The sequence below is a fragment of the Ochlerotatus camptorhynchus genome, unplaced genomic scaffold (assembly GCF_037179485.1).
Source record: "Ochlerotatus camptorhynchus isolate MF236.1 unplaced genomic scaffold, CSIRO-AGI_Acam_v1.1 ptg000150l, whole genome shotgun sequence".
NCBI lineage: Eukaryota > Metazoa > Arthropoda > Insecta > Diptera > Culicidae > Ochlerotatus > Ochlerotatus camptorhynchus.
The window spans coordinates 3,542,335-3,567,668 of record NW_027040640.1 but is presented as its reverse complement, the minus strand read 5'-3'; the positions used below and the strand labels follow the sequence as shown (position 1 = coordinate 3,567,668).

At 39.9% G+C, this 25,334-nt stretch overlaps 1 protein-coding gene across 3 annotated transcripts in view; it reads left to right on the top strand.

Annotated features, from left to right (window-relative positions):
* Dip-C (dipeptidase C) overlaps positions 1-25,334 on the top strand; it is a 557,142-nt gene that overhangs the window by 8,753 nt on the left and 523,055 nt on the right. For all 3 annotated transcript variants that reach the window (XM_065221940.1, XM_065221939.1, XM_065221938.1), the window contains exon 2: positions 11,747-11,938. In XM_065221940.1, coding sequence (XP_065078012.1) covers positions 11,747-11,938 — 192 coding nt within the window. The remainder of the gene's footprint in view (positions 1-11,746; positions 11,939-25,334) is intronic.

The following is a 25,334-nucleotide window of genomic DNA, read 5'->3' as shown; positions in this document are numbered from 1 at the left end:
GAGAGCTTGGAGAACGCCGATCCACAATGCGCCAACTGTGGTGCAGCACATCGAGCTACCAGCAAATCTTGTCCGAAGCGTGCGGAATTCATGGATATCCGCAAAAGGGCCTCCATGTAGAACCAGCCGGGTCGGAAAAAGCTACCGGCACGCAATTAGCAGAATTTCTCCGTCATTAGCCAACGGCGTCCGATTCCGATTCTTCCGCCACTACCGCTCAACAACCGTTTGGCTGCTGCTGCTACTGCTGCTGCATCGGTCCCGCCAACTGCTGAGGTGCCAAACCATCCGGCTAATCCGAGCCGTCAGTCCTATGCGGCAACGGTTTTGTCCTCTCCCCCGGCACTATCCTGGCGTCGAGATGATGCCCCACCATCGCATGAAAACGAAGAGCTACTCACAACAGAGGAACTCATTACTATCATGGCAGAAACAATCATTATCAAGCGCTCCTGCAGAACCAGAACCAGAACTTGCTGCATCACGTTTCATCGACAATTATGGCCCGTGAAACCATCAAGATCGCCAACTGGAACGCTTGCTCGCTCAAGAGCAAGATCATCGAGTTCGTTGACTTCCTCAACAAACAAAACATCGACATTGCCGTTATCACCGAAACCCACCTGAAACCGGAGGTAAACGTCTACCTTCCTGACTTCCGGCTTCTAAGACTTGATCGAACCAGCACCGGGGGGGGCCTTGCCATTGCTGTAAGGAGAAACATGTGCTGTCGGCTTCTGCCGAGCTTCCAGCTAAAAACCATCGAAGCTTTAGGCGTAGAAGTCTCCACTCCTGTCGGCCCTATCACCATCATTGCGACCTACTGCCCAAGCAAGTCACCATCAGGGACGGGTCGGCAGCAGACCTGCGGAGGGACATCATCAAACTAACTCGACGGCACGAAAAGTACATCATCGCTGGCGACCTGAACGCCAAACACCAGGCTTGACGCAACCAAAACGGCACCATCCTGAACGACGACCTGCAAGAGGCTCGCTACATCATATTAGTGCCGGACTCTCCCACCCGGTTGAGCCGGTCTGGCGTTCACTCCACCATTGACATCCTCATCAGCAAGATGGGAGACAACATCTCGCTACCTGTGACCCATCAGGAGCTGAGTTCGGACCACTATCCGGTGGTGGCCGAAGTAGGCTTATCTGTCAACCGATTCCAAGCTTCCCGACGCAACTACGATCGTGTCAGCTGGGAGTAGTTCCAAAACTGTGTCACCTACGGTGTCCTTCCGGAGACGCCCGAAAACGTTGACCGGTGTCTGTGTTCCATCGAGGAGGCGATATCCCGGGCCAGGGACCAACACGTGCCAGTATCCAGAAAGGTGAGCAATACTCTGAACCTTGATAGAATTACCAAAGATCTCATCAGACTTCGTAACTCCATCCGAAGGCAATACCAGCGTTTTGGTTTGCGTGCCTTGAAGACCCATTGCAATCGTCTTACAAAAACCATCCAAGCCAGGATGGTGGACCTTAGAAATCAAGATTTTACTAACAAGATCCGCTCTCTCTTCTGGAAACTAACGAAAATTCTTAAAAACAAGCCCAGGCCTATTCCACCACTGACCCCACCCGGCGACCCAGTGGTTCATCTGATAACTCCTGAAGAGAAGACTGCCGCGATAGGTCAACACTTCGTCAGCTAACATTTTTCCAGAGGAATCCGAGATTACGGCTGACGAACTGTTGGCCTATATCAAATCATCTAAAAACATGAAGGCCCCATGTTTCAACATCCTGAATCTGGAACTCAAACACTTGAGTTCCAGATTCTACAACCATCTGGCACTGATTTTTAATCAGTGCCTCAGACTTGGCTACTTCCCTCGTGTTGGAAGTCAGCTAAAGTCATACCGATCCGGAAACCTCGGAAGGATCCGTCCTCTCCTTCAAGTTATCGACCAATCAGCCTTCTCTCAGGGTTATCAAAACTGTTCGAAAGAGCAGTCTACCACCGGCTCCTAACATCTGCCGAACAAAACAACATCTTACTCGAGGAACAGTTTGGTTTTCGGAAAGGTCGTTCGACCGTCCACCAGCTGACTCGAGCGACAAACATTCTCAGACGGAACAAGTCTGTTTCGAAAACATATGCCATGGCGTTGTTGGACGTTGAAAAAGCGTTCGACAATGTCTGGCATGATGGCACGGTGTTCAAATTGCAGCACTACGGTCTTCCAATCTTCCTAGTGAAGATAATAAACAATTATCTATCGAGTCTCTCTGAATAGCGTCACATCGGATGCTTTCAACATCGGTGCCGGAGTTCCACAAGGAAGCATCCTTGGCCCCATTCTATTCAACCTGTTCACCTCCGATATGCCGGCTCTCCCTGATGGTGGATCGTTGTCTCTGTTCGCAGATGACACATCCATCGTCTACAAGGGTAGGGTCATCAGAGCTCTGACTGCCAAACTTCAGAGAGGCCTGGACGTCCTGTCTGAATATTTCAACAGCTGGAAGATCCGTATCAACGCGGCAAAGACCCAGGTCATCATTTTTCCACACTCAAAATCTCCCAGACTTGTTCCGTCTGAAAATAATAAGATCTGCTTAAACGGCTCAATGGTGGAATGGTCCAAAGAGGTCGTGTACCTCGGGCTAACATTAGACAGTAAGCTTGTTTTCAGGGAGCACGTTGACAAAACCAAAACCAAGTGCAACATCTTGATAAGATCGTTGTATCCACTCATCAACAGGAGGTCCCTGTCCCTGTCCCTAAAAAATAAGCTTGCTGTCTACAAACAAATCATCCTTCCCGTAATATAATACGGGATGCCAATCTGGGAGAGTTGCGAAAAAAGCCATCATCTTAAACTTCAAAGGATCCAGAACAAGATCCTGAAAATGATCCTCAACAGTCCACCGTGGACTAGAAACTCTGAGGTCCACCGCCAGGCTGGTCTTCAGACACTGGAGTTACGGAGAGCTGCCTCCATCGCAAGGTTCAGAGATTGCTGTAGGCAATCCGACCAACAGATCGTCAGGGATCTGGCACGTTAGGTTAAGTTAGGTTAAGTAACGTCAAACAACATAATTCACAAGAAGAAAATTGAAAAACATTACACAGTAAAACGCAACATGTACAACACAAAATCAAAAAGTTCACCAAAGATGAAGAGCCCTTCTGGCTAACCTCTTGCCCTGTATTAGCAATTGTAAACCACATAACAAATCAAAAATAAAGAAGAATTTTACTACTACTACCTTCTAGCACAATGTTGAAGTTGCCAACTTAATTGAACCCATTTTAATAACTTCCGTTTTAGCTGTTTGATACCATCCTTAACTTCACTTATTGTGGGGAAATCATTCCTCCTGCTGTCTTGGTTCTCCGCCTCTGCGTGTTAATCGCACCCAAGCAACCACGAAGCCCGCTTATAGGCCGGTATGGACCTTTTTAGCAATTTTTTTTATTTAGTTCGATTATTTGGAAAGCTCAATCGCGTTAATTTTACGGAGCCGATCATTCATTGTTCATTGTTTCATTGTAGTAGGTGAGCCTAATACTCGTGGCTTACCCGAGGTAAGAGGGGTAGAGTAAAGTGGGGCAAGAGTATGCACTTAGTTTTAAAATTCACGTATCTTTTATTACCGTAACATTACATTTTATTTTATAACCGTGAGTCAATTCTTATGGATAGCTTTTTGAAAAATCATGGATTTTTTTATTAATTTTTTGATTAAGTAAAATGGTTCTGACTGTGTACTTTTGCCCCACTGGTTAAAAAATTAACATTAAAATCATACAAATCTGATGTAATTAATATATTCGGTAATATTATTACACTGAATCCTACTAATTAAAGATTGAAAACAGGTTCTATAAGTTCCTGAGTAGTGGACATATCGTTTCGATTTTGAAAAATTATGATAGAACCTGTCATTCACTCGAAGTCAATAATGAAAAGGGTCTCCCATTAATTACGTCTTTCCTGTATCGTCTGCAGATACATACTTAAAATACTTATCATATAGATCAATCATAATACTGAAATACTTAGGTCATAATCTTCATCCACGGTATCTTAATACCGCTTCCAAAAAATTGTAATTTTATACCAAATTGCCAAAATCAAAAAAATTACATGCTTCTTATGACAACCGTTAGGTCGATTATTCTAAATTCACAATATTTTTCTAGTAAGCTTGTATTGAGTAGAGGCTTCAATCCTACTCACAATCATTGGTCCATCATTTCGTTTACCTGCCTTTTTGAACCAGTGCGTACTTTTGCCCCGCTTTACTCTACATTGTCGAACGATAGGATCAGGGGAGGAGTGGGGTATCGTTGTCGCCAGTATGAACGGTAGTGCGGGTTTAGATTCGTCTGGAGTTCGACCGGCTATGGTGACCAGTGGGCGACGATAAGACTCATCGAAACGGGGGGACAAGACATACAAAAGACTAATAAAGAGAGACAAAAGACAAAGACATTTGCAGAAACACATAAATCGACTGCTGATAGCTTCGACCTATCTCAATTCCCCGTATTTTTGCTGAAAAGTCCCAAAAAGTCAATTGCAATAGAAGATGTATCACTGATGGATCACGCTTTGATGGATCCACTGGCTTCGGTGTCTTCAATGAATACTCAACCGCCTTCCGGAAACTTCAGGAACCTTGTTCCGTTTATGTTGCTGAGATAGCAGCAATCAACACATTGGGGATGATTTTCGACACGCCCACAGACCATTACTTCATCTTCTCGGATAGTTTCAGTTCGATTGAGGCTATTCGGTCGATGAAACAAGATAGGCACTCATCTTATTTCCTTTCAAAGGTAAGGGAGCAGATGAGTTTGCTGGTCGAAAGATCATGTATGATTTCCTTTGATGGGTCCCCTCACATTGCTCAATCCCAGGCAATGAGAAGACAGACTCTCTCGCAAAGGTGGGCGCACAACAAGGCGAGATTTCACATGATGAATTTTCCCCTTCAATACGTCAGAGTTCTCTTTTAAGTTGGCAAAAAGATTGGACAAGTAATTCTATTGGGCGGTGGCCTGAGGTAGACAACCCTTCCGTGAAGTAAGAGATGTATTGGGAACCCGTGATCTTCCCTACATGCAGGCGATCTACGAATTCCTTTGTTTGTCTGATGTTAGAATTTGTTGTGACCATCCCCTCCTTTTCACATAAGGAAAAAGTCATAAACAAGTTCTCATTTTTGCTTTGGAAAAAGAAGGCGCCAATTTGTGAGCGGTGTTGAGAGGATGTAAACAATGGCAAGAAAATTAATATTTTTCAAGCAAAATAATTTAAACATTGAAAGTGATCGACTCTCCACCAATCAGATGCTGACGGGTCCCTTGTTGAAGCATCATCGCCCACGCTGCTTTCTTCTTGTCTAAAACCTTCTGACACTCCTCGTCGAACATAGGAGTAGTTGGCCAACAATCCAAATCGATTATTTTTTATTGAAATTGATTCAATGTTTGCTAGCAATGTGTTTTTATTGAATTAGGGGAAATGGATGTAATTTCGGCCTAAATGCCCCTAATTTGGTCCAATTCAGAAATCGACCAAATTTTCAATAGCGACCAAAAATATCCATTAGTACCATAATGACGCGTTCATCTAGATAAAATTGATAAATAGCAGATTTTTAGCGATGGGCCCAATCTTAGATCCATAGGTCAACATTAGAGCCATTTCCCTTATAGAAAAAAAGTAAAAAATATATCCACCTTAAAGTGCAATTTGATTTTTTCTCTATTTGCTATTTTTTTATTTAATTAAATTTATATAATATGTTGCAAGATTATTTAATGATCTATTATAAAAATACCAAAAAAGGGAATTTACGTATTCTCGGCAACCTAAGCAGCGACCTTCTTTCTATAGCCTTTTTCTCTATGGAACGCACACATATGCAGTATTGGTTTGTTTACAATCTTTTGCTGCCAGCTGCTCTAACAATTTCAGTTGAAAGAATTGTCAAAAACTGTTTTGAAACGCTTTTACAAAGCTCCAATCTTCTCTAGTGAGAGCGAGTATTGTCGGCAACCAGTTTTTCTTCGGCAACCGTTCCATTTGAACTGCATGTAAATCTGCTGTTCTATTATCGGCAACTCGAAATCAGCTACAATTTGTAGTGCGTGTGTTTCATTTCAAGAAAACCTGCTAGATTGCTTTTTCTCAGTGGTAAAAATATAGTCAAATTGAAGCTGAAAGCATAAAGAATCGTTTGCATGCATTCAGCGAAGTGTTTTCGTAAGAAAATCCAGTGAAAATAGTGTTTCAATTTGGGTTACCGAAAATAGTCTGTCATGCCGAAGCCGTCATTTCCCCTAATTAAATTTGTATAATATGTTGCAAGATTATTTAATGATCTATTATAAAAATACCAAATATATTATATTATCAATATATTCCACTCTTTTGCTTAGTTGGCGAACCAATTTTTAAGCGATGAAAGCACCTTTGTGGTCAAAAAGGCTACCAATGTATTTGCTTATCGTCACAAGGGGAATTGTATTGAAAATTTGTATAATATTTGAAACAGAGGCGTCGCGTGCCTCATTTGTTTACCTGTGCACCAAACTTTGTTCGTTATAGTTTACCACCACATAGGGTAAATGACGGCTTCGGCAATACCTTATTCTATTATTTTCAGAAGGGTAAACAACATCCTTGAGAGCTCAATTGGTCAAATTTGAGTGCTTTAAGACTTTGTTTACCCCCCTGATGATAAATAGAGATTTTCACGTCCGGTTGTATTGGTGCAATATGTGAGAGTGTGTTAGTGAATATCCGAGGAAAATACATAACAAATCGATGTCAAACTCATTTTGACAGATCTACTTTCATACATTTTTTAGGTTAGCCAGAGGAAAATAATAAACAACTTTACACCGTGGTGCTCCCGCTAGTGTGTGTGCGTTGAACGTCACTAATCTCTATAGGTTAAGGTATTGTCAAAGTCGACATTTCCCCTATTCGTTTTTGTTTTGTTTTTAAATGCTCCATTAATTCGAGCGACATATTCTCAATTACTATATTAATCACTACCTAACGTAACATTTGAAGGGCCTATCATCTTGTGTATACAAAACTTGTATGGTCCTTTTCGCACTAACCGAAGTAGTAGGAATTTCAAAACTTAACTAATTCTCACAAGGCTAACTCTTTCGACTGCAGTGTTATAAAGAATATCCGTCAATGTAGGCGAACCAGCCCAAGGCTGAAAGCCTCATTAATAAAGTTAAATAATAATAATAATAACCGTCAAACACTTTCGAAAACATTGTTTGATACAAAACAGTGTCAAAATCTAGAGAAAATTCATGAAGTCCCCTGGGTAGCAAACTTGAATTAATCAACTCTTTATTCGTCAGAACAACACTATCAAAATGAACCAGGGGAAGCTCATAAGTTTTGACAGGCGCACCGGCGCAACCATCGGTAATTGAGAGATTTACAACTGACAAGAGAGTGAGAGCGAGTTTTTGCGCTCTCTTTCTCTATTACTCTCTTTGCCTGCAATCAGATATCCAAGTGCACAGCGAAAAATGCACGCTTAAGGCACCGTGACTGCTGAAAGTTTCAATTACAACTAGTGGTGCAAACCGCCATGTATTGTGGAAAATGTGTGGTATGTTTCAAGAGGTCTGCTTTGCTTACATCAGGCATTTGGCTATTTACAAACTTGCCACACGCCACCCAAAAAAGCTCGCTTTTAGGTGCACTATTTTACGAGTTTTGTCATGGTAGTGATATCGACATGTTTAGAAATCAATGCATTAGGGATTAGGCAGACCATCCGAACTGAATTTAATCCTTTTTGAAGCAAACCAAGGTCGAAGATTTAATTAAGCCACACTATAAAATAGTGTATTTATGGTCACTTGTGGTCTTGAGCAAAGAATTACAGCTATAATGTGACCATGAAATCTATAAAAAGCTATACGCATTTTTTTTTATTCACACCTGTGTCGTGCACAGGTTGCTCATGTGGACGTGGCGCCACTGATTTGAAATGTATTTATTTCAGCATATTATTTTATTTATTGAAACAGTGACACGTCTGACAAATTTTCATTAAATATGCTAAATATAATTAGTGAAAATAACTTGAATTTTATTTTTGTAATAAGTGCTATATTGTAATTTGAGGATTGTTGTTGACTTTTTTCAACGCTAGCTAGTGCGTGAAGCCATATTTTCAAGTCACCATTGCAATGTTCGGAAAAGGCATGAACGGATCATATTGTTAATATGATATATTTGAAAATACTCTTAATGATATGACGTTCTAGACTTTGAAAAAGTGAATGCAATGAACTGAACATGCATACAAGCATATTTTTTTTTATTGTCAATAAAAAAAAGCATAGAGATATTAGGAGGAACATTTGCATCTGCCACAATGAAGGCTTTAATATTTAGTTTTGTTTGATAAATGTGTGCTGGGAAAAGTCCCATCTAGAGTTACTTCTAGAAGCTTACCATCAATTACTGTCATTAGTCGAAAGGTACAGTAGTGGAACCTCCCCTACGCGTGTCTTCTCGAGATCGTCAAGTCGCCGATGACAGGAGCACATACCGTGGTAGAGGCAACAATAGCTGCAATTTCCAAACCTTCGACTAGATGCCTTCCTTCAAATGACAACTTGAGTGCGGTAAAAAATCGATAGAACTATTTCCAACACATCTTCGGTACTTGAGCGTGTCGGTGATCATCTCTTTTTGACAATGGTGGCGGGGAGAATACCCCTCAACCATCCCTCCCAACGGGGGAGTTTGGTAAAGAGAGATGATCAAACCGATTTGTTCCTTCCTAAAGTTGTCCTTGCTCGCTTTCTACTCTCTATCAGAGATGCCAGAATTACAGACATTTACAGACTTTTTAGTTTTTTCACAGATATTTACAGACTTTTGCAATCAAGTAAAAATTTCTAAATTTATTTGGTTACATTGTTTTCCATCCGAACGAGCTCATTGTTATAGAGATTAGGGACGTTTAACGTAGGCACACTAGCGGGTGCATTGCCGTGTAAAGTAGTTTATTATTTTCCTACAGTTTTAGTGCTGAACGAAGCAGCCATTTTCGCCGTTTGTACCTGAATAAGAGTCGTAAAAATGTGGAAAAATCGAGAAAAATCAAAGGGAACCCGAGAGGAAACCCCATAACGAACTTTTTCAAACGATGCATTTTGGCGCATGCCAGAATCTGTCCACTTCCCGGGAGACCCATATGAAAGAGGCCATTGTGATCATTGGGTCTGAATATGTCCAATTGTTCATATTTTCGGAACCATAATTCCGAGCGGGAAAAACATCAATAGCGATCTGTGGGGATCTGAAAGACATCTTCTGGAACTTGTTCCACTCAAATTGGTCAAGCCATCTCTGCGAAAATTGAGTGAGTTACCGTCATATGAACCTATATAAATACATGCATACATATATAAACACATACAGAAACATTTTCCGATCCCGTTGAAATGAGTCTATTGCTATATGCCATTCGTTTCTCCGGGTCTTGCAACGAAATTGTGTTTTTCAAGTAATATCATGCCTTTCGGTACTTGGTGTACGAGCAAGGCAAAAAGGTTGGTATTAGCTAATTGTGTTAAATTTAGCCAAGTTTTTCTCCCCCAGGTGTGTAATTATTTTGCAAACTGTAATGAATATGTTGCTTGATATATCTTATTTTAAAACTGTATTTAAAATCGTTCCAACAGTGTTAGTGTTTAGCGCCAATTCATCATACTTGGCTTCGTTGTACAGTACTCTTCCTTTCTCGATGATCTCAGTCACAGTCAAGGCAAACCATGTCAATTATCAATGAACATGCTGTCAGTGACGAACATGTGTATATTTGTTATTAACTAAATTTGTAACGAAATTAGATGACTTGAGCAACACAATTACATGGAGCCGTTAAAGTAAACAAGCAACTACGTCCTGAACTGCTTGGATAACAATAATGTGACACAGAATGCACGAAATTACAATTTTTTTTACCAGGTGAATCTTTGTCATTGAAGAAAAAATGAAATATATTTTGCCGAAGGTTTTTTTTTTTTGAGAATCAAGTTTGTCAGTGCCTATGTGATGAACAATTTTGTCAATATCGCGCGACAGTCTTTCAATGACAATGTCAAATCTCAGCACTGACCCCGATCCTGATTCATCAACACTTTTTGAGCATGAAGTGTTTAGACTCGTATTAATAAGCTTATAAATTGCTCTTTTGATTGTCGATTTCTCCATATTTAGGTGGTGGAAAGTTGAATCTCTCACTAATATGTGCTCGTTCCCCCGCTGCTGGCGTGCAAAGTAACTAACGGATTTCCACACTACATGGCATATACGGTCGACTAAAATTTAAGTTTAAATTACTCAAACTCTAGAAAACGTAGTTTACTTGTAGACTGAGTAAAACTATCCTCATAAATCTATTCGAATATGACAAAAATCGTCAAGAAATCTACTCACTCTAGAAGTATACACTCAAAGAATAAATCACATATCCAATGGAAAATATTCATTGGAATTTCACATAATTTTCATTCTTCTTCTTCTTCTTCTTCTTCGCATTTCAAGCTTATTGTATGTCGCATATTAGCTTATTGCGTGCTCTCAACTTAGTGTTCTAGATGCACTTCCACAGTTATTAATTGAGAGCTTTCGATGCCTGTGCCATTTCTGCATTAGTATAATTGTGTGGCAAGTACAATCATACTCTATGCCCAGGGAAGTCGAGAAATTTTCCAACCCGAAAAATTCCTAGACCGGACCGGGAATCGAACCCAGCCACCTCCAGCATGGTATTACTTTGTAGCTGCGCCTTTACCGACTGAGCTAAGGGAGGCCCCTACATAACTTTCCTGTGATATCATAATTGGGAATTGCACCACAAAATCTCATGAACCTTATTTGTCAAATGAAATTCAAGTGATTTATCATATAGAACTCATGTGATCAAATGAATGAAATTCAAAAAGATATCATTGGTTTTGTTAATGGAAAAATGTAATGTGCATTCCCAATGGAAACTACATGAAAACTTTTTTCCGTGTACTTATTACATATGTACATAGAGATGTTGCTCATATTAGAAAAAAAAATTCCTGTAAAATCTCGAAAAGTTTTTACTCAGTCTATGACAGTTTTCAAGAATATGAGTGAACTAATCTCAACTTGGCGTCGACCTCATTTGTCGTGTCACTCCAATTAGGTTCAATTTGTTAAAAGCAGGTCGTTTTTGCTCGAACATGACTTTTACTGACATTTAAAATTTTGCATCTATTTCATGACGCCCCCCCCCCCCTCCTGTCACACGCAAAACTTCTGCTAATTTTTTGCAGCCTAATTACAGACATTTCTGAAATTCACAGACATTTTTCGCAGACTTCTGAAAAAAAAATCTGGCATCTCTGCTCTCTATATACAATTTTCACACTGCCGTACTCTAACGGAACTATCAACTCTGTACTTTCATCTCCTTATCTATCGTATAAAAACTACCACTTTAGTCTGCTATTTGAAATTAGTATTTTCAACAAAGTATATTTTAGTTTTTTAGGATACGATGATCTTTTTAAATGCAAGATTTAGCATTTGAGTCAAATATATCTTATCTTACGAAGCAGTCTTTGTCAATGAATTAAAACCGTCCAACTGTATTTTGATTAGATGTCCCGAATGCATTTCCTATACCTGTAGACGATTTAAATAATGATTCACCATTCAACTTTTCTTCCCACCTACAAAACACAGGAGTCCTATTTCATGTACCTGTTCGGCGTAACGGAACCCGGCTGCTACGGCACCGTGGATGTGGCGACCGGAACTACAACCCTATTCGTGCCACGCCTTCCGACCGAGTATGCCGTTTGGATGGGCCCTCTTCTATCGTTGGACGACTTCAAGAAGAAGTACGAAGTCGACGCGGTGCACTATGCGGATGAGGTAAGTTTGGTTTCTTTGTTGACCTATCATTGCTTTGTTTAAGTACCAAAATGTAAAAGAATTCAACTCAAATTTGAGTTCCATTCGCTCAAATTCGCAATTTTGCGAATTTGAGCGACCGAAACTCAAATTTGAATTGAATTATTTAACAGCGCAGCAACGTCTGGAAAGCCGTTGTTTCTGAACTGTTTACGTGAATTTCATACGGTACCGACGAAAATTGCAGAGACGAGGCCTTTCGTTTTATGCAACCATAACAAACAACCACCCACCCACCAACCACCACCAACCACCTACACGGTTGGGTGGTGAATCAACTGCATTTTCTCATTCGCCACACTTTTTTTCTGTTTTGAAATTTCATTGCTTCTGTGTGGTTTTTGGATTGCTAAAATTAGAAACGGCGAGAAAGAGCGATAATAACAATAAAATAACAAAAACAACCGTCGAAAACAGACCTTAAGAGAGGAAACCAAAAACACAATTTTATCAACAACCGCATCAACTAAGCACAGCAGTGGCCTCGAAAGAGTGGAAAACAACAACAACAGCGGAGAAAATGGAAAGCAAAACAAAGAAGCGGAAAAAAGAAGACGAACACACAAACAAGCGTTTCCATATCAATCAGTGAAAGCGCGAATTGCTTGGTGAATTTTTGATTGCCGCTCGAGAAGGGGTGAGGGTGCGCGAAAATTAAACCAATAGCAGGTGGAGAAAAGTAGCGGAATGCAGTGCAGTAGCAGTGCGAATGGTGATGGATTTTTTAGGCTTTTGCACAATCTGCGAGCTGAGCGATTCTGAGATAAGGAAAATTGAATATACATTATATGGGGACATGGGGTAACCAAACAGAGCACAAGATAAAATAAGAAGAAGCAGAAGACGGAGAAGAAGAATAAGATAAACAGTAGTCAGGTGAAATGGAGAAAAGTAAGCAGCGAGAGGAAAATCCCAGACGACGGTGAAAATAGCAAACGAACGGAACTTGGGTCGAATTGGACGAGATATTGAAGAAGACGGAACACAGACCTAGGAAAAAAAACAACGGTTAAATGTAAACAAAAACAAATTTCGCCATTTCTCGTCCGCGGCAGCACCAGTCACGCACTGGTGAATTTGTTTGAATGTTTTGATTTGATTTGTTTTTTACTACTGTTTTCCATTCCAGCGCTCAGTGTTTAGTACCATTTGATGTAATCATTGACTTTTATACTGCATGCAAGGTTAGGCGCCGTACCGCGAACGGAGATGATTGGTGTTCAGTTGCGTGATTTGACTTTACTTGGAAGCTGTTGTTTACGGAATTTGAAACACGGGCTATTTTCAATCATTACATTTATTAATAGACTTCATACATGAAAAATTGGCAAGAGTAATACTATGAATTGCTATGAGTGGATGACTGAAACTGGGAATAAAAATCTAAATACACATACAGAAATTCGATAAATACATGGCAAACTGGGATAATCCCCTAAACATATGCACGTAGAATGTTAGTTAATTTTTGTACTTAACTAACTTTTATTATATTTTTTTGTTATTTGGCTGAAACTGCAATCGATACATAAATTCATTGAGTAGGAGTCAATGCAGGGCTGGTAGCAGATCACTTTTTAGTTACTTGTTCACTATTTTCAAGTCAGACACAAACTCACTTTTTTCATCTAAAAGTCACTATTTCTTAAAATTTAGTCACTAAAGTCACTTTTTTACGACCAATGTTGATAGTAAAGAATTTGACTTTAAAAACTTAGAGTAAAGTTTTTACTCTACATTGAAATCTTGAAAGTTGTCCAAGCCTACACTGCAAAAGTAACGTAAAATTCACCTGAAAGGCACGTAGATATTTTCTATCACACTTTTCAGGTGAATAATAGGTGGGGGAGAGATTACATTTGAGTGAATCACATAGAAAACAATTGATTTTCACGAAAATTTTATCGGACTTTCCGATGATCTTCAAATTGGCATCACTTAAAAGTTACGGGAATCAGCAAGATTTTGTAGTAATGATGAAGTGAATTGGTGATAGACTATAGATATATATTTCGATTTATTTGAGTCATTAAATGATTGCATTCTAGAAAAAAAACACTTGTTGAAGTTGAAGTACATTAACCGTACAGTAGCACCCCCCGTTGGTTCAATGTAAAAAAATGGTCTAGGAAAATTTTCAAGCTCAAAAGCCAGAAATTTGAATAATCTTTAACCCTGGTAGCTTTAGTATTTGTCCAAACATCGAGGAAAATAAATCATGTCACAGGTCCTTGAGTTCCTTTTTAAGTCCATTAAATTGTTTTGTATGTTTCCCATATGTTTTTTTTTCGGTAATACAAAAACAAAAATTCCAGGTCTTAGAAAAAATAAAGAACTCTAAAATGTACTCCTAGATCTCTAATTTGTCACGATCGAGATTTTAAGTCCTAGGCGCATTCAATTTTATTTTTGAGATTTTTCTTAAACTGCGATCTAGACAACTTATTGATTCTTTTTCTATGTTTGAGGTGTTACAGAAGATTCTATTCTTGGGAAGAATGGAGCAAAGTAAAAAGACGACCAGTTCGTTATAGCGACTACAAAGAAGAGAAGGATCTTTTATTAATGTGATGTGATGTAAAGGATACCACTCATTGTTGCAAGGCACAGCCATTAGACAGTGGATCATCCTCCAAGTATGACTTGATCAAGTACGATACCTGGTTGTATTCAATTTACCATTGTAAGAAGGGCCAAAAACGGAGGGGCGGACCCGTAAGCAGATACACTTACGCGCAATCCGCGGGATCAGGAGAATCGCCTTCCAATGATAAAATCTTACAACCCGATGTAGAACAAGCCATCATACGAGGGAACGTCCCAATGAGTGGGGAGAAGAGCCCGCCGTCAATTCACGAAATGTTAATGACAGGGAGTTGGCAATTCCACTCTCCCCATCCAAATCGCTTCAATCCGGTGCCCTGGTGGTCCCATCCCTCCCCTTGGCATTTAATGTGTGTATATATATATTTACATCGGCATTACCCGTTAGATTTTGTCAACACAATTTTGACTTCTTAGCTTTTCAAAATGTTTAATAAATGCAAATCTTATCATCTGACCTATTCCGCGAGTCGTGCGAATCTCCACCACCAATGAGTCAACAAAAGTCACGCACTAGTGGGGTGACTCTCCGTGCAATCAAATGAAGAGTCACCTCACACGAGGCGACCACCGTCACCCTACTAGCGACAGAGAGCCATACTACTCGCAGAACAGGCCTGCAGGTGACGTTTAAAGCTCCACAATTTTACTGAAAATCTAAGAAAATTATTAAGCAGAATTTAATAATATAACTGCAGAGCACAAGCAGTTTAAATATACTGGGGACGTGTTGCCAATATCGAACGGACACTTTATATGTTTATTAATTTATCTTACCTTTGATGGACCAACCTGTCCATAATGGTCATAAGCTCCAATCGGTATTTCCCGGTAAATCCGATCACGATCCTTTACAACATTTGGCCGACCTAGTTGGAGGTTACCACCCTAAATCGACGTGATTTTTTTTTAAACAACCACAATTTAAAACAATTAAAATCTTCGGTAACTGCAACTGTTTGCTATTCTTCTCATATCCCACTTTACTAACTCGCTGCTCTCCCATCACATTCTTATTTTCTTCTTCCAATGTTTGTACGTCTTTCCCTTATTGTCCTCATCTGATGACTCTCCATCGGAAATTTTACTCTCTTCATTATTGTATACTTCATTTAATGTTCTTTTCATTTTTTCTCTATCCTTTGAAAGCTCCTCAAAACTTATTTTGTCCATGTTCTGGAATCTTTGGAAGTCTTGCTCTAATGATTTTTTCCAAGTTATACTAAGTCGACCCTCTTTCTTCTTTTCAAAATTTAAATTATATGCTAACTTCAAAGGGTGATTTTTATCCCTTCGCAAAACATGTCCAAAGTAACTAATAGGCCCCACCCTAATTCTCCTATTAATAGTTTTACCGTCTAGTAGCTTTCTTGCATTAAACTTAATTTCTCTAGGTTTTACGCAGTACTGGTATATACTCCTCAAAATAAGTTTCTCATAGTTAGCTATTGTAATTCTACTTTTCTTTGTCAAAACTGCTACTTTGGTGCCGTATTGTAAGGACGGTGATATCACTGTTTTATACATTAATTTACCTAATTCCCAGCTTGGTTTAAACTTCTTGCAAAATTCTACTATAATCTTAGATGATTTAACCGCTTTTAAACATCTCTGCCTGCAAGTTAATTTTCTGTTCAATGTAGATGTTAAACAAACTCCTAAATATGTTATACTGTCACATACTTTAAATGTCTTGCCGTTTAAGATGATTTCGTTAGGATGTTGCACTTTATCATTAGGATATCTAATTAAAACCTGACTCTTTTTGCAGTTTATATCTAGTCCTACGACCTCCAGCTAGATTTCTAATTCTTTAAGTATCTCTTCCATCTCTGCTTTAGACTTCGTTATAATTAGAATATCATCTGCAAAAATAAGTAGAAAAGGAAGTTTTAATTGATTAATATCCAACAATTTTAGTTCCGGTATTTTTGCAACAACTCTGTTTAAAATATCTTGCATTATATAATTGAACAGCAGAGGTGAAAGAGGGCAGCCCTGTTTTATTCCTTTTCCTCTCGTTACTTCTTTGGAAAATTGATTCTGCCACAAAACTCTTGTAATCTCATCTTTAACACATAATAATACTCCATCTATTAGTCTCGATGGAACTCCAATCTTAATCAAAACTTCTGATTAACATTGTAATTTTACATTATCAAACGCTTTGCTAATATCTAGAGCTAGTATATAAAGATCCTGACCTGCGTTCCAATACTCTTCCATAATACGTCTAGCTACGAATATAGGATCATCTGTAGACCTTTCTGCAGTAAAAGCCGCCTGATGCAATCCTGGCTCACCTGCATATTTCCTTAACTGTTTAGTTATCCACTTAGCATAAGTTTTGTAAGCTACATTACACATGGATATTCTTCTAAATTGATCTGCTTCTGTAGCTCCTGATTTCTTGGGAATGGGTATTTGCGTTGTTTTCTTCCATTCGTTAGGCATTTCATTTCTAATATACACTTCCTGTATTATCTCTGCTAATCTTTCTATTGAATTTTCATCGGCATATTTAATATATTCCGTAAATATTCTATCCGCTCCTGATGACTTACCATCACTAGATGCATAAAGTATGCTCTCAATTTCATATAATGTTGGTTAATTTGGCAATGGTATATAATCATTGTTTGAACCAAATTCTATTTCTGGGCCCTCACAAGTTTTTAAAATGTCTTCCCAAACTCTAGTACTAATTATTGCAGATTTCCTCTTCTTTTGCTTAACAAACTGTTTAAGATAATTGTAGGTTTTTCTTATTCTTATGCCTGCATCAAAATCTTTAAGGTTTCTGAAAAATTTCATGATTTCCTTTTCATTATGTTCTTTGACTGCTTGCTGATACTCTTGTCTACGATTTCCAACTATGTACTTATAATTCTGTGTGTTTATGAGAAACCTTTATCGCCACTCTTGGATTGTCTAAGGCTTTTCTTCTACGTGGTGTGTTGGGAATTCTAGAAATCTTAATGGTTTTATGAGCAGCTATTCTCATTCTACTACCTAGTTCTTCATAGCATTTATCTATTGTGTCTGTTTTAACGTCTGTTTTAGTAGGCAAGGTTGATAATGCTTCCCTATACTTTTTTTCTTATTCCTGGATCATTAAGCAAATAAATTTGAACTTTAGTTGACTCTTTTCCCTTCCTTGTTTTACTGGAATAATTGTCGAATAACAAACCTATTTTATTAATTTATGATCCGTTTTCAAATTTGTCCAATATCCCTTAATATATCTTACTCTGAATTAAGTATATTGTGATACTAATACGTCATCAATTTGGCTACTTTTATCCTTGCTTCTCCATGTTCTGCTAACATCCTTTCCTAGCTTGGACAGTACATTTTTGAGCCTCGAAAGGTGTAAGAAACATTTGAATAACTCTCCGTTTTCATTACAATAGTCATGACCTAGTGTTTTACCTATCCATACTTCATCTTCTGGTTGTTGATCTTTTAAGCCAAGCTGAGCATTAAAGTCTCCTAACACAATTAAGGTTTTACGATCGTGCTCAGCAATCAGCTCACTAAGACTGGCAAGAAAAGTTTTCTGATTAGAATTCGGCGCATGAACATTTATGATTATCAATTTTGACCCACTTAATAAAAGTTTAATCCACATGATCCCTTTCCTTGGCTCTTTAACTTGAAGTATATCAATCCCCGGATTCTTCTGTACAACTATGGCTAAACCTCTGGTCTTATTAACATGATTGTCTCTTACCTTCCATGTATAGTTTTGAGAATCTATCTGATCTCCTAAAGTATTAACTTCCTGTAATGAAGCAATGATAACATCGTTTGCTTTCAAAATTTCATCAATTTCATCCCTTTTTCGATTGTCTCTGCATCCTTTCACTAGCAATTTTCAACACCTTGTTAACCTTTGGTGTATTTTTTGTACCTTCGTTCCTACTACTCATTTTTTTGTTTTCCAACGGAATTGTCTGCCTATCTTTAACATCAGCCTTTCTTGGTGTCAAATCTTGTTTATCTTGGTTTCTCTTCAGGTACCCCATAACCCTTCCTCCTAATGTTGCCTTACCTTCTTGCATGGGTCTTGTAGCGTCTGATGTTACTTCAGGTTCCTCAACTCCCCTACCTTCAATTTGTATTACGCTGTCATAGTGATTCCCTGTGTAATAAACCTTCAAAGGCAAACTATTGTGTATGTTTTCACCAATTTTAACAATTAATCCTTCCCCATTGTAAACTTCAATTTGTTTCCTGAATAGCTCGGCAACAGTAGCTAAAGCTTCCTGTCCCACCCAAAACCCATCCTGTCTTCATTTATCAATAACTAACTCAAACGTTCCAATTTCGTCTAAATATTCAATCAAATAAATCTCGAATCTTTCTCTATTGTGTTTTACGTAGTTTGCAATAATATTTCTCAACTTCTGGAGAAGGATCTTTTATTAATATACTAAAAACCAACTTAGATCCATATACATTTAATTCTAGACTGCAGTTCTTCATGTTGTTAAATGCATCCCTTCATATATATCCTAGATCTCCAAAAATTGCTGTCCTTAAATTGTAAAAATCGGTACTTTGTTTAAAATCAGTACTTTGAACATTTTTCCCCGTGCCTCAATTTCGCGATCTAATAACAAATTCGTGATCTGCAGAGTGAGGAAATGGAAAATTATTAGAGTTGGACCGTGCTTTTTCTTATTCAATTCATACTTTTTTTTTTTAACAAATTTATGTGATCCTTAAATCATTTGTTTTATTTTTAAAAAGCATGAAAAATACCGGAATAACGGAACAATATCTTTTCGATCAATAAATGTCACTATTGGTCACTTTTTAAATGTTTAAAGGTCACTATTTGGTCACTATTTTCGTAATTTTAGTAACTAAAGTCACTACTATTACATCACATACCCACAACCAGCTCTGTAATTGGGACATAGCCATAGAAACGCTGCAAGTTTTATCGAGATTTCTGATGAAGTTGCCATTCTTCTGTGTGGGTTGTCTTTGGTTATTGGCAAGAATTACTTACTTGATACTTGATGGGCTACGAATCGCCAGGTTGATTCAACGCCGAACGAAGTACTCTTCTCCATTGGACTCGGTCCTGAGCCAATCGCTTCCAGTCGCCATGAACGTTTAGCGACCTGATGTCCTCCTCAACTGCAAATAGCTAACGTGTCCGAGGTCTACCCCGGAGTCGACGACCTCTACCGGGTTCTCTGCTGAATATAATATTTGCTTGCCGTTCTTCCGGCATCCGCACTACATGCCCAGCCCACCGTAGTCTGCCGTGTTTTATAAGCTTCACTATATCCGTACCGTTATACACTTGGTACAACTCGTGATTCATGCGACGCCGCCAGATGCCATTCTCCTGTTTACCGCCGAGTATTGTTCGCAGCACCGTACGCTCGAAGACACCAAATGCTCTCCGGTCAGACTCTTTTAACGTTCACGATTCGTGGCCGTAGAGGGCTACCGGAAGTATCAGCGTCTTATACAGAGCGAATTTCGTTTTCGTTTGCAGGCTACGGGACTTCAGCTGGCTACGTAATCCGTAAAAGGCCCTGTTTTCAGCTGCAATACGTCTCTTCACCTCGCGGGTAACATCATTATCGCATGTCACTAGTGTTCCAAGATACACAAATTCTTCCACTACCTCAAATTGTTCACCAACTAACAACACTACACTACCAACACCACTATTGCTCCCACGCTGTCTACCGGCTACCATGTACTTCGTTTTGGTAGAACTTATCGTGAGCCCAATCCTCGCCGTCTCCCTCTTAAAAGGCACAAACGCCTCTTCCACTGCTCTACGGTCAATTCCGATGATATCGATGTCGTCCGCAAAGGCAAGGAGCATGTACGATCGTGTGATGATGGTACCGTTCCTCTGCACACCAGCTCTCCTAATCGCTCCTTCAAGAGCAATGTTGAACAGTAAGTTTGAAAGTGCATCACCCTGCTTCAATCCATCTAAGGTCACGAACGAGGTCGAAATCTCATCTGCAACCCTTACACTTGATTTCGATCCATCTAGCGTTGCGCGAATCAGTCTAATTAGTTTCGCCGGAAAACCATGTTCTAGCATAATCTGCCAAAGCTCATTTCTCTTCACTGAATCGTATGCTGCTTTGAAATCAATAAACAGATGGTGAGTCTGCAAGTTGTACTCCCGGAATTTATCAAGGATTTGACGCAGGGTAAACATTTGATCCGTCGTTGATCGGCCCTCACGAAAACCAGCCTGGTATTCACCGACGAAGGACTCCTCAAGCGGTCTCAATCTGTTAAACAGAACGCGTGACAGTATTTTGTACGCCGAATTCAGAAGAGTTATTCCTCGATAATTGGCGCACTCGAGTCTGTGCCCTTTTTTGAATAATGGGCAAATGAGGCCATCCAACCAGCTAGCAGGCAGTTCTTCGTCCTCCCATATCTTCGTTAGAATACGGTGGATTGCTTGATGCAGCTGCTCACTTCCGTGTTTGAAAAGTTCGGCCGGGAGCTCGTCCTTCCCAGCAGCCTTATTGTTTTTCAGCTCACGTATTGCCTTTTTAACCTCGTCTAGCGTTGGAGGCTCCACAGCTTGATCGTCGTCTGCGATGTTTACTCTGTTCCTCGATACTCCCTCACTCTCTCCATTCAACAATGTCTCAAAATGTTCTTTCCACCTGGCAGCCACCATTGTTTTATCTGTCAGCAAATTCCCCTCAAGGTCATTGCACATGGCGGGAGATGGCGCTGTTTTACTCCGCACACCATTGACAGTCGCGTAGAACCTTCGCATATCGTTATGTTCCATACTTTCTTGCGCCTCAGCAATCACGCGTTCTTCGTACTGCCTTTTCTTTCTGCGGTGGGTTCGTTTCTCAGCTGCTTCTGGCAACGTTCCGGCTTCCGGCAACGTTCTTCTCATCCGTCAACCTCTGGCACTCCTCATCAAACCAGCCATTACGTGGTCGTCTTTGAGCTGTACCTATCACTTCTTGTGCTGTTGTGTTCACCGCTCCGTGGATTGTGTTCCACAGATTGTTGAGGTCCTCGTTCACGTTGATTTCGCTAATCCGCTCATCAAGCTTCTGGCGGTACTCTGCAGCAACACCTTCTACTGACAAGCGATGGATATTGAAACGCATCGATCTCCGGTTCGTTGAATTCGTAACGGTCGATAGACGCGCCCGAATTTTGCAGACAACAAGATAATGATCTGAGTCAATGTTAGGCCCCCTAAAAGTCCTTACATCAATGACATCTGAGAAGTGCCGGCCATGCACCAACATGTGATCGATCTGGGTGCAAGTTTCGCCATTTGGGTGTCTCCAGGTGTGCTTTCGGATATTCTTGCGTGCAAAGTAGGTGCTACTGATGGCCATACCTCTAGCAGCGGCGAAGTTTATCAGTTTCAGGCCGTTATCATTGGTTACTGTATGTAGGCTCTCTGTACCAATGATTGGACGAAAGAAATCTTCCCTCCCGACCTGCGCATTTGCATCTCCGATTACAATCTTCACGTCGTGTTTTGGGCACTCATCATAAGTTTTATCGAGACTGTCATAAAACGCGTCCTTCACGTCATCGGATTTATCGTTGGTTGGCGCATAGATGTTGATCAGGCTGTAGTTGAAGAATTTGCCCCGAATCCTTAATACACAGATGCGGTCGCTTACCGGTCTCCACCGCATAACACGCTTCATCTGCTTCCCGATCACTATGAACCCTACTCCATGTTCTGCCCTATCGCCACCGCTGTGATAGATATGATACTTGAAGGAAGTGTTGGCGATGGGATCCACCGCCCGGAATTCACGTTCTCCGGATCTAGACCACCGTACTTCCTGAATAGCAGCTACGCTCACATTCACTTTTTGCAGTTCACGAGCCAAAAGGCCCGCTCGTCCAGGTTCATTTAAGGTTCTGACATTCCAAGTACCGAGTTTCCATTCATTGTCCTTATTTCGTTGCCGGGTCGGTTGCCGAAAATTCCGTTCGTTGTTTTCTCTTTCTTCGTTTTTCTGAGTAATGTTGGGGGTTTCAGTATGCTACCTTACCGGGGTCGCGATACCTACATCATGTTGGTGGGGCTGCCATCTTAGGTGTAGCTGACGTGATACAGCATTTCTTATTCAGCCGCTCGCTCCGAGACAGACGCTGTTTGAGCCGCACCTCCATGGTGAACAGACGCTCGAGGGTCGCACCTCCTCACTTTGCTTTGTCATCGGCTGACCCGTGGAAGCGTGAGGTAGGAACTTGTGAGGACCAGAGCTGTTGGGACAACACTCCTTCCAGTTTGTCGACTCACCATTTGTAGCCTAGCCCTTGGCAAGAATTAAGAGTTTCTTTTAGCACTTTTAACATTAGGATAGTTGCGTTACCATCGCCCACCCTTCAGACTTTCTGCCCTTGATAGAACCTAATCATTATTTTCGACATTTTAAGAACCTTCATCATTGAAAAGTGAACACACAGCCAGGGTGGCCATACCTACCGATTTATCGGTAGTTCTACCGATTTTCGGGATGCCTACTGATTCACAGACGAAAGGTTCAAAATTACCGATGTTTCACTTTTCCTACCTAGAATCACAGATTTTAAGTAATCTTGAAAAATGTTCAATACCTATGTTTTGTATTCCGTGTAGTCAGACGTCCTACTCACCCTTACTTGTTATGATTAGATAAGAGTAGGTGTATAATGAGTCACGTCACGAGAAAAACAGTTGAACTTGCATCACGGTTTTCGAAAGATTCCCTTTCTTTTCACTTGGCAACAGAGGACTTCTACATCAATTTCAAATGACTTCTAGCGAGAAAAAATAGCGGCTGTAGTAAATCATTATGTCAGTGATTTTGTCAAATTATCCTAACAGAAAATAGTAAAAATTATCATTGCCAAACGTATTCGATGACAATTTAATGCTCACTGCGTGTTTATGATCATTTCTTCGATTATATTTTATATTTTATTGCAATAGGTCTTTTTAATGCATCACTAACGAAGAGTGCGCTACGGAAGTTCCAGAGAAAACATCAACCAAACCGTTAGTTTACATCAAAATAAGGATTTTTCACAACGCAAATTAAAACATTTTTCATTGAACATCTGCCAATTTCCATTAGTAATTGTCTTATTGTACGATTTTCCACAGATCTAAACTAATTTGCAACTAAAATATTCACACACAAGAAATCCGGAAGATCATAACCACTAAGGCATTTTTCTAATTTTCAATTTTTCTCGACAAAAATATCCATGAACACCAGGATCCTTGCAGAAACGATACAGAATTAATTTTTTCAACTGCAGATCAAGTTTTGGAGCATCTCAGATGAATCAATTTATCAGGAAAAGTGAAAAAGTGTTCCGCTTCCTATGTCCCACGGCAGAAATTTGTGCTCAAAACACTCTTTTTGGCGTTCTCCTATTCACCACCAGAGGTTGAATCGATCGCTTAGTTTCTATTCAAAAGACGTATACCTTTCGTGGACCTTTCATTGCATCGTAATGTTTGTTTACTTTGCACGATAGGTAGCCGGTTTGACAGTTCAATAGGTAGACTTGGCTCCACTCTTGGCGTGACTCATTATACACCGACTCTAGATTAGACTTTCAAATGTGTGAGAGGACTGATGGCTCACAAAGGTTTTAAGTTTCGGGAAGCCTTCTAAGGACGGCCTAACGATAACTACCGACAAAAGTTTTGACAAGCTACCGATAATGAAAAAAATAATCTGGCCACCCTGCTCACAGCACTTTCATTTGCTCGAATAAAAAAGTAAGAGGTTGTATCCAAAACACGACCGTAGATTTGACGTAGGATTACGAAAGGTAGTTTGGATGTCACAGCAAAAGTGTAGTAAATATTAAATGAATTTCTTAACTCGTTATCAGTGAAAAAGTTCGATAGGTTGAAATTCGGAAGCAATTTGAGAGTTCTGTTTTTGAGGTGCTCTGTCGGTGTCCATGTAGTACAAGCCAATCCTGGACGATATATCTTGGATACAAGCTCTTACTCTTTAGTTAACTCTTTTATCAGTCATTTGGGGTCCTGAAAAGGACTGATGGATTGGAAGCTTGGAAGCTAGTTTAGAACAATGCTGTAGAAATGTTTTCTCGATGTTCTTGGAGATGATATCGGTGCGGAAAGGAAATATGTATTTGGGAAAACACATCAATCACAGAATCTGAGCCTACCGGACGGTACCTACGTTTATGCTTTCCGATGCAAATTTTAAGAGAGAGTGATGAGTAATGTGAGAAGTAATCACGCTTACCACTGAACCACCGGCGCCGCTGTGTATATAACTTATGAATATATACATTTAAATACATATACATAAGGGAAGAGATGGTCCAACAAGGCACCCGATTGAAGCGATTTGGATAGGGAGAGTGGGATTGCTAACTTCCTGTCGCTAACATTTCGTGGATAAAGGGCGGGCTCTCTCCATACTCATGGGGCATCCTTCAGGACAAGGGCTTGTTCCATAGCAAATTATATGATCTTGTTTGCTGGACGGAGATCCTTCTTCTCTTCCCGGTGGGTTTCGTGTAGGCGTTTCTGCTTACGGGTCCACCCTTCCATTTTTGACCCTTCATACAGCGCCAAGCTGAATATGATGTGTCAATGGGACTTGATCAAGTCGTCCAGATTGGATTGTCCATTGCTATGTGCAGGCGCATTGCTACATGAGCGGTAGGCTCAATCATCATCAACACTGAAAACCTTTTTAATCTGAAACCTCAAAACATTTCAACT